General features: G+C 27.0%; 1 protein-coding gene across 4 annotated transcripts in view; it reads right to left on the bottom strand.

The window, feature by feature from the left end:
* Window positions 1-236: 236 nt before the first annotated feature.
* LOC107453451 (Rev1 DNA directed polymerase) overlaps window positions 237-10,805 on the bottom strand; it is a 29,134-nt gene continuing 18,565 nt past the window's right edge. For all 4 annotated transcript variants that reach the window (XM_071178393.1, XM_016070286.4, XM_043046841.2 and 1 more), the window contains exons 11-17: window positions 9,831-10,004; window positions 7,798-7,902; window positions 5,913-6,032; window positions 5,162-5,512; window positions 4,141-4,267; window positions 2,865-2,964; window positions 237-449 (exon numbers count right to left, since the gene is read on the bottom strand). In XM_071178393.1, the coding sequence (XP_071034494.1) occupies window positions 326-449; window positions 2,865-2,964; window positions 4,141-4,267; window positions 5,162-5,512; window positions 5,913-6,032; window positions 7,798-7,902; window positions 9,831-10,004 (1,101 nt within the window). In that variant the 3' untranslated portion in view covers window positions 237-325. The remainder of the gene's footprint in view (window positions 450-2,864; window positions 2,965-4,140; window positions 4,268-5,161; window positions 5,513-5,912; window positions 6,033-7,797; window positions 7,903-9,830; window positions 10,005-10,805) is intronic.

The raw sequence follows: 10,805 nt of genomic DNA, 5'->3' as shown, positions 1-10,805 counted from the left end.
CCTGTTTGATAGCTAGAGTAGACATAGAGAAGTTGAAAGAGGATTAAAAACCCTGAAGTGAAGGCATTGACAGATTTTTAGTTTTTTTTTTTTTTAAGTTAATTATTTTCTACACAATAACCTCATTTTTATAAGGATTCTATAAATGTATATTAAGAGTGGCGATTATGGAACACTCTACATTAAAAAAAATTATATCAGCAAAAAATATCCAATTTCATGAAAAAATTCTAAAGTGAATTTTTAAAAAATATTTAATCTAAAAAATATAACAATGTACAGATAAAAAATTAAGCTCTATTGGGAATGGGAAATTCATCAAAGTTTAGGCTGGAAAATCACTGTTTGCAGATAACATAGCACCAAAATTTTGAAGCATCTTTTGCTGAACATAAGAAAGAATAGACAAATATGCTTCTTTCCACATTAAACCATGCGAACAAGCTAACCTAAAGATAAAAAAAAAATTCTTTGTAAATCACAAATATGCGAAGTTTAAAATAATATTTTACAAAGAACATTGTTTTTATATTAAAATTAATCTATGATTGATTTTTAAAAAAATTTACATTATTATGCAAAACAATTTTAAATATATATTTTGAAGGACAACAAATAATATACAATCATATATAAGCAAATAAAAACATATTAAATAAATGACTTTTTTGAAAAAATGAGATTTCAAGACGGAAGATCTAATTATATTAATTTTACTTCTACAACATTAATTTATTTTTCTAAGTTTGATTTTTGTTAAATTTCTTATTTGTTTTCAGTTTATTTATCTATTATTTTTAGTATGCATTTCACAAAAATATTAATTATATTTAAATTCCTGGCAAACTGTTGACATTTTTTCCAATATATATAAATTTCTAACAGTTAAAGAAACAGGTGTCACACTCACGGCAGCAAAAACCTTACTTCTATTTCTAGAATATTTTAAAACCTTAAAATATCTCTAAACAAATAAAAATATTTTGCTGCACACACAAAGGTACTTCAAACTGCGGAAAATGTGGGAATAACAATCAGATTTATTTCTTCTAAGATATACTGAGTACAGGATTATAAAACATAAAAATCTGTAACAATCAAAGTTAGGATTTCTTTTATAAGAAATTTATTTTTTCCAGAACACTGGAAATAATTAGAAAAAACTGGATGAAATGAATTACACTAAAAAAGACTAATAACATTGTTTAGATACATATAAAAAATATAATTTTAAACAAATAAAAATCCAGAAAGTTTAACGTTTTTCACAATTACTTTTTAAAAAAACTACTTTTATACAAAATTTTAAAATTTATATTACCTTTATAATAATTTATCTTTGAATAGGGTTCATGTAATTCTTATTTTCACAGAAAAATACACTAATAACTAAAAAAATTAACGAGAATACATAATTTTTAGTTTACTACATATTCTCCTGCTTTTAAAAATACATAAATTTCATAGAAATAGAATTGCTTGTGTTCGCATGTTTAATTCTATCACAAATATTTCCATTGCAACTAACGTATGAAATTAACGTATATTTTAGTGATTAAATAATAGCTTGGAAATATTATTAATAATTGAACTGAATAAAGAAAGCAATTATTAACTGTTTAAAAACTTTTTTGAAAACCTTACATTTGCTAAATAAATCGACAAAAATTTTCTTTTTCGAAAAAATATCAAATTTCTTAATTTTAGGTGTTTTTTCTTGAAATTCCCTTTTGCAAAGCATTTAATTCAATATTTTGGGAAGATATTTTCTATTTTGACAGTTCTTTGGCTGAATTTTCCATCGCCGTGATATCAATTAGAAAGAACCCGTCAATGGTTTAAAGGTTGTCTACTTTTCTTTCCTTAAAAAAAAAAAATCTCTTTGGCAATCAATTTTTCATTGTTCTTCTAACTGTAAGTAATATCAGAGATCTCTCTAAAATTAAAAAAGGGCAGGGTGCTTTTTCAAAAACAAAGACACTTTTAGATTTGAAAGATACTGATTTTGCATATATATTTACATTACAAGTAGCTAGATTAAGTCTTTTCAATACTTTAAAATATATAAAATATATTTTTTATTCAAAAATATTATTTTATTGGTCCATTGAGATTATCTTGCTCTGAGGCAATTTTTTCTGGATCTAACCATGATGCAATCCGAAGTAGGGAATTGGTGAGTAAACCCAAAGGGTTTATAATAATTTTATCATTTATGAATAATCATCTACAGTCTAATACCGATTGCAATTTCATAATTAATTTTTAACCAAGATTCACTTTCAATTAAAATATAATATTTTGCATAAGTTAAATAAAACTGGCATAGATTATTTATTTGGGCTTGAAATTTTAAATTATTGGAATAATGTATTATTTGATTAACTAATAAATCACATTTATATAATGTGAAATACCAAATGCAGGGAAAGTCACAAGTGGATTATACTATTGGCTACAATAAAAAAAATATGTAGCTTGATGAGCATCAATTTATACTTCACAGCTCCTGATATGGCGCATATTTATATACATTTACAGCCACCAAACTTTTCAGAAGTTTTTTTAAGTCCAAGAATTATTTTTTAAATCCTTGGAATTTTTATTATTAATAATAATTTTTGAAACATATAAAAAAGAAATCAGATGGTATAAAATAAAATTTTGCTAAAATTTCTTCACTTTCTAGTGACTTAGGACAATTTCAAGATACATACTTCTAAACGTTTAAAGAAATTTGAAGGTGAAATAAGCATTTTTTAAACAATATTGAGAATATACATGCTTGTAATAAATAAAATCACTAATCATATCAAACACTACTTTGTGGAACAAAAATAATTTAAAAACAAGTAACATCTAACCTGTAAAAATATTTCAAAAGCAAGGAAACTTTAGAGAGATCCTGATCTATACTGTCCAATAAAAACTGCCTAAATTCTTCAATATCTTCCTCCAAAGGTGCTACAGAATAAAATTAGAAAGCATTAGAATGCAAGGAAACTTTCTCCAAAGACGACAGTTGCATATCTGTGCCTTACTATTATTTCCAGACAGATACCTAAATCAAATACAGTTGCCTCTGCATTGCATTCTTCAAGAAAATTATAAACAAACAGAAATACAGACTTGCTCCGGACAGCGGACAAGTATTTTCGAGTTGTAGTCTCTTAATGTATATTTGGTTTTGCATATATATGTGGTTAACTAAATGCAAAGGTGGTAAAAAATAATTTTAAATTTAATTTATTAAATGGAGCAATAAATGCAATTTTTGCTACACCTTTAAATGTAAAAATATAATTTTCTACAAAACACAAGAGTAGGCAAACGTGTAAATACAATTTTCCGACTCTAAAATATTTTATTCAAGTAGTATGTATTGCCGAAAAACATGCAAAAATATTAACACCCTTTAAGCATTGAAACTGTGATACCAGAATTTATCATTTTGACTATTATTTGTTTTGATTCAGAGATGGCGCTGCCATCGCATTGCTTTTGGTAGTTTTCTCCTTCCTAAAAGTAGTAATTAATATTCTAACCGGCAACGAGCAAGGTTGTCCGGCTTAAGCTCACTTGTTTATGTTTTGTTTTCTTAATTTTTAATAAATGTTATTAAGTTTAATCTTGGTATTTATTCATTAAGTCCATACTCACGAACCGCTGATACTACAGAAACCTAAACTTTTCACAACCCAATCTATTTATTTCTTGGGGGGAAAAAAGAAATTTTGTAGTGAACAAGCCCCATAAAGGTGTTAAACAAAACCTAAAGGTAAAAGAGTTGAATTGGGAAATGAGCCATGTTATCAACCTAAATTTAACAGCAATGCTTCAAAATAATTTAGAATTATTTTTATTTACAAGAAAAGTAATTTTTCATTTCATAAGGAAGACATTTTATTTTAAAAATTTATGTAAGAAATTTTTTCAAATAGTGCAAATTTATATTATTTTTTTATAAAATTTTGCTGCACATTGCAAATTGTCTTGACTGCAATTATGTTCTCTGTTTATCATTATTTTGTTTCGTTTGATAAATTTGCCATAACAGCAAAAATAATAATATTAATAGTATTGCTTTTTCATATATTAACATATTTCATGAAATGGAGATTTAAGAGCGAGTATACAAACTTTGTGTATTTAGAATCCATTCTTTCAAAAGTTTCCTGACATCATCAAGTTCAACTGCACCACCGAGACTAGCCTGTTTGAGAGGCTTAGATGAAAGAGATTTATTTTCCCTTTCACCCCAAGTGATCTAAAAAACATACATACAAGTTCAATTCTAAGCCAAAATAATTTCAAACAATTAGGTATTGAAAACATTAAAAAAAAAACTATTTTAATTAAGTGTAAAATAAGAATAATCTTAATTGACTAATTAATATGACTTATTTTGTTACTAGTATATATACTTTAAAAGAAATATAAGACCCCCTTTAAAAAAAATTTACAGTAACATAGTTGAATAAATTGAATTTAATAAACAAAATACAGATTTTTGCAATAACTATTAAGTGAAATGTAAATTTCTGATGCAAGAGTCTTGGCTAAACCACGCTTAAAACTAAAAAAGAAATTTTAGAAAAACTCAGCTAAAATCGAAACAACCAAGTTGAAACTGAAACAACTGATTTAAAATAACTTCAGCAAGATTAAAATTATAACATATGTCTGTTGCACAATAAACAATTGACATAAGCTAGTTAGCCGTATAATTAAATCCTAATGAGAAGTAAAATGTCTCTTTGGTAGAGTATAATATTTGGGCATGGAGGGTCTCTGAAAAAAATAATTTTGAGTAAATAATAATTTTTTTAATTTTATTCAGTGATAAAATCCAGACCTAAATTTATAGCATTCAGGGGTGAAGGCAGAAGTTATAGTTTACAGTCTCAGACAATCATGAATAACAGACGATGCAACAATGAATTTAAATTCAGCAGATTCAGCAATTTAAATGGAATATGAGTAAAAATGCAGTGTTTTTAAGCGATGGCGGCTAATTTTTACAAACAGGGCAAAGAGGGTGCATTTATAGGGATCAAATGACAGATAGCGAGAGCTGCCCTACTTAAAACGCTTAAGGAGAACACTGAATAACATAATTATAAAAACTTATAAAAGCTAACAAAAAATTTTAAAAACTCACAAAAAATTCAATCACTCTTTTCTTGTGAGGTTTGATTTTACTTGAACTGTTATTGCTTGCAAGCATTTTAATTAAGTTTTGATTCTTTGGCAATTCATTTTTCTTTTCAATCTCTATTAATGAAGATTGTTTTGAAGTGGATGGTTTGTTCTCATGTCCTGTGATGATTGTTGGGTTTTTTAGTTCTTTCTGCCCAAGTTTGTTGCTGGAAACGTTGGTTGAAACACACTTAGAAGAAGTAGGTGCTTTCTCAGATTGCAATACTACAGGGTTTTTAGCTAGTTTTGAACAGTTTTCAAGAACTTCTTTCTTTATATCTTCTGGCAAAGCATTTAAAACACTCTGATCGAGCTATAAAAGATACATATAGTAAATTAATGAATGCAGAAAAATAGACTAAAAGCTATTATATGTAACAGCAATAAGATACTAGAATTTAATTTTTATCTACAACAACTACAACACTGTTCACTATTGCTTACCTTTCTCTATTAATGGAACTTAAATTTTAAGAATAACAAACAAAATAATTAAAAATGAACAATAGTTAACATATCATACTAAGATAATAAAAAAGAATTCTCAATTAAAAAAAATATATGACTTTCCCCATTTTTGCATTAAAATAGGGATCTATAAAATAAGTTAGCATGCTTAGGAAATTTTTAAAACATAAAAAAAAAAATAATTTTAATTGCAAATGATATGCATAAAATCAATTAAGATAACAAATGGAAGGAAAAAAACATACTTGATCATAATCTGTTATGTCATAAGACAGCTTTTGCTTCGGTTTCGATAAGAAATGTTTTATTGTGTTCTTTTCAGGTGTCTTAAGTGCTTTTTCTAATTTTTTTGGAGACCTTGATTCCTGGAAACATAAATGAAATGTATGAGATTAAACTTTCAACTTCAAATTTGGATCTAAAATAAGTGTTTGCTTATTACTAAATCTTTATACTCAATACATTACATACTTTTATTTCAAATGTTTTCCTTCAAAAACTAAAAAGTAGCATGAATAGGCCAACATGCAAGTACTGTAATTTTTTTTTTATCTGAATTTTTTTTCCTACGTACAAGCATTAGTAGATGCATTTTTGTACACAGCTTTTGCATTTTTTAGCAAATAACAAGATGAAATTAAAGGCAATTTTTTAAAAATCTTTTCTGGAAAAAGCTACTGAATTGTGTACAAACACAAATGTTTCATCTAAAATACTAGTTTTATACAATGTACCAAAAAACCACACTCTGAATAATTTTTGATCCAATGAACGGTTCTTCAGGTTCAAGGACTCAATTGTAATGGTTTAAGGGGTGACCTTAAATATGCTGATTAATTAAAGCAGACAATATTTTAAGTTACAAAATCAGACACAAATGTACTTTCCCTGAATAAACCAGACCTTTCTCTCAGCAGGTTCAAGCTACCCACCTCCAAAATATAGCGGATAGTCGCAAACTGGAAAAGTATGGTCCACATAGCTTGATCAGGAGAGCAATCCTAAGTTTGAACTGCATAATGTTATTTTTATTTTTTGTGTAATTCGCCATATCTCGCGAGCTTTTGAAACGAAATGAACATTTTTTTTTGCACATTATAAAATTCATTTATCCAATGATAATTCCAGGTAAAAAATAAATTTTGGTGAATATTTATTATTTTTTATTTAAGAATAATTGAAAAAGTTTTGAATCGTAAGATACACAATTTTTAACATAATTTTAAAATAGGTAACTTTACACGGCAAAAGGAAAACTTTGAGAGAAATAGGGTGAACAGTTCCATGAGAAAAAGAATTTTACATAAACAACTTATTCAAATTTGATTTCAAAGGAACTATTTGACAAGTTTCACTTAAATTTTGTATTTTACCATGCATATTTAGATCATTAGCATATTTGAGGTCACCGCCTCAAACTATTAAGATTGATTCCTAGAATGTGAAGATCCGATCATTAGATCAAAAGTTATTTGGGGTGGTCCTTTATTTTTTTGAGCACTGGACATATAATATTTGTAGATAATTACTATTTCAATATATGATTGCTTATTTTCTGACCAATTTGTTCCTGTTTTTATCTTGGAGTTCTGCTTATGGAGTTTAAGCAATTGGGCGTCAACCACATAAATTTTTCTTATTATTATTCAGAATATAACAATATTAAATTAGAACTGTGGTCTTCAAAGATAATTTAAAATTTTTGGAAAATAAAGTTTCATAACTGATGGATATTTACAATATAAAAGATGACCTAAAATTCGTGAAACATTCGAATTTTACATTGTTTTATTACTTTAGCAATAAAATGTTACAAACAAAAAGAAAAAGACAGTAGATCAGATGATGATTTAGGGTTATTAAGAATGATGCACTTAAAAAAAAAAAAAAAAGGAAAACGACACACTGTTCAAGTGGAACAATATTTTTAGGGCTTTCGAAACTTTGTATATTTTCCAGTTTTGGCTATCAAAATTGTCTGCCTATAAGATGCCATTTAATGCTGCAGGGCAATCTTGTTGGTAACCTTTTAAGCCTAGAACTTATGCAGACAATCCCATAATCACCCACACCTTGGAGGACTACAATAAAATAGAAATATAACAGAATAACAAAATTATAACTTCTTACAATAGATTTTGAAGAGCTGTCTTTTTGATTAAAAAAGTTTCTCAGGGTGTTTTGGGCTGCCTCTTCTTTTTCAGCTGGTTCAAGTTTACTCACTTGTATTCCAACCTACCATATAAGTAATCAAAATAAAGTTAAATTTCACATCAGTGAAGAGATTTTAAAACAGTGTGTTGAATTCAAATAAAATTCAATTCAGATAATTGAATAAAAGAAATGCATCAAAAGAACAGCCTAAAAGCAAAATAAAATAACAAAATACATTGACTAATTAAGTAATTAGTAGATTAATTATTATTAAATTGAATTTTTTATATAATCTGCAAAATAAAATAATTTTTTCAATTGTTTTAAAATATATGCTTTAAGTTGTTAACAAAAATAAGCAGCATATAGGCTTAGGTAACAAACTATTAATCACATTAGATCTTAATGCAATACCAAACCCATTAATTATTTAATTTACTTCAGAAATCTATCTTTTAAACTGTTACCAATAATAAGTAGCATGTATGGTTAGGTAATAAATTTTATTAATTACATTAGATCTTAATACAATACAAGTCCATTAATTTTTTTATTTACTTCATAAATATATCCAATAAGCTGGTATCAATAGGACATACAACACATCTGGTAACAAATTTTATTAACTACATTAGATTTTAATACAAAACAAATTCTTAATGTTTTCTTATTTAGATTTCAGAAATATATTCTTTAAGCTGTTATTTAATAATAAGTAGCAAATGGTTAAGTGACAAATTAATGATCACATTAGATCTTAATGGAATACAAATCCTCAATTTAAATTTTTTAATTTTATAAATATATCTTTAAAGTTGTTATCAATAAGTAGAATATACTATTAGGTAACAAATTTTATGAATTACATAAGATCCTAATGCAATACAATACAAACTCAATCATTTTTTCAGGGTTCCTACTCGATTTCACAAAAAAAAAAAAATTTATAATAAATCCTTGACTTTACCAGGTATATTAAGAATACTTCAATGAAAATCCAGACCATATGCATTTTTTCATCAGAAAACTTCAATTTTTTACTTGTAACGTCAAATATTTTTCGTGAGCAAAAAAATATCATTGAATGAGGATGAAAGCACGAAAGTTGGACCAAAATGTGAAATTTTTACAACAAATAATTGTAATAGATGTTAGAATAATATAACTTGAATTTCAATTACTAATTACCGTCAATGACAATTTTGAGACCAGTTATTTTCCAGGTATGACGTAGGAGTTTTTTAGGTTTCGCAGAAAAAATTGTAACTTTCCCTGCTTTTTAACCCCTTCCTTCTCGCTCCCGTGAAAATGACGGGGTGAGATTTTGCCCGCTATTACTCATCCCCGTGATATTGACGGGCTGGAGAGTTCAGAGGTAACGCGCCAATAAGAATACAACTAATTAATTTATTTTGCCCGGAAAACATTTTATTTCTCATTTTACACACCTGAGGGCAGTACCAGGATATTTTTAAGGTAATTGTAGATAGTTAGTTTATTTTAAACTAGATGCAGCACTGATCAAATACGTAATACAAATACAAAAGTAAAAAAAATAGGCACTTTTATGACTGTTTTCTTGAAAATTAACCGATCATTAAGGGGTTAAAGTAAAAATAAAATTTTCTGACCAGTAGAAACCCAGTTTTTTTTCATTTGTCTCATAAATATATCCACTATGCTATTATAAATAATAAGTAGCATATAATGCTAAATAACAAATTTTATTAGTTACATTAGATCTAATAAGATGAAAAAAAAAATTTTTTTTCATAAATATATCCCTTAAGTTGTTATCAATAATAAGTCATCATGTAGAATTAGGTAACAAATTTTCTTTAAACACATTAGATCTTAATACAATACAAATTCTTAATGTTCTTAAAACCATCTTCAAAATTTTTAACTTTTAGATTTTTCAAGATTAGACCGCTACCATAATCAAAAAATTGATTTTTCAGTATGAATAGCTGACATTTTCACAATAAATATATAAATAGAGCACATACTCCTCTATAATCTTGAGGGTTGATTTTCAGTGATCTAGCCAATGTACAGCATTCATTACCTATTATTTTTGAGTTGTCTGTAGCAGATTTTAAAGCAACAGATTTAGACATGTTATCACACACCCCATGTCCCATGAATTTGGCAGTTTCTATAGGAGCATTAGGTCTTCTAACCTAAGATATAAAGTACATTAAAGTTAAGTACATAAGTAAGATAAGTACAATTTAAAAGGCAAAGATAAGTTAGAAGAAAAGATAAGTACATTTTAAAAGGCAAAATTAACGCATACATGAAACAAAAAAGAATTATAAAGATTTTTTACTAATAAACTTAGATAATGATCGCATAACATCTTATGTTGTTAAACCTCAAATTTAAAATGTGAAGGGAAAGAAATACACATATTAAGGGTTAAAAACTATTATTTCAGCAAAGAAAACAAATAGAACAGCTATCGAGATTTAGCAAACCATGACTGAGAAAGTCCAAACTGTTAAACCACTTGACTGATGACTGCTTTATGAAACTTGAATGTGTTTTTAAAAATTGCTTTCTCCTTTATCAGTAGGAGGATTCATTCGATTTCTATTGTCTTTTCTTTTTCCTTACTTAAATATTAATTGTTAAGACTTTTTTATATCACTTTCTAAAAGTAAATAAAAAATTAACTTGTTTATACCTGCTGACATTGGAGAACTAAAATACCCAGAAGACAAGGGAATTCCTGGATCAATCAAGCATTGGGAGAAATTTGCCTTAGTGGAGCACTTTTTGATGGAACTAACCTGCATTTGCGTTATATGGGGAGGAAAACCACTAAAATGTCCCACGGTTAGACTGACCGCAAAGGGTACTTAAATTATTAACTCTAAACATACTGCAGTACTGGCAATAGCAATATCTGTTGAGGAAGAAGAGAAATATTTTTGTCATCAGCGGATATTTCATTGAAATTTTTTTTTATTTCTTTAAAA

This window comes from Parasteatoda tepidariorum, chromosome 3 (assembly GCF_043381705.1).
Source record: "Parasteatoda tepidariorum isolate YZ-2023 chromosome 3, CAS_Ptep_4.0, whole genome shotgun sequence".
Lineage (NCBI taxonomy): Eukaryota > Metazoa > Arthropoda > Arachnida > Araneae > Theridiidae > Parasteatoda > Parasteatoda tepidariorum.
The sequence above is the reverse complement of the archived record's forward strand: the minus strand, read 5'-3'. Positions and strand labels throughout refer to the sequence as shown.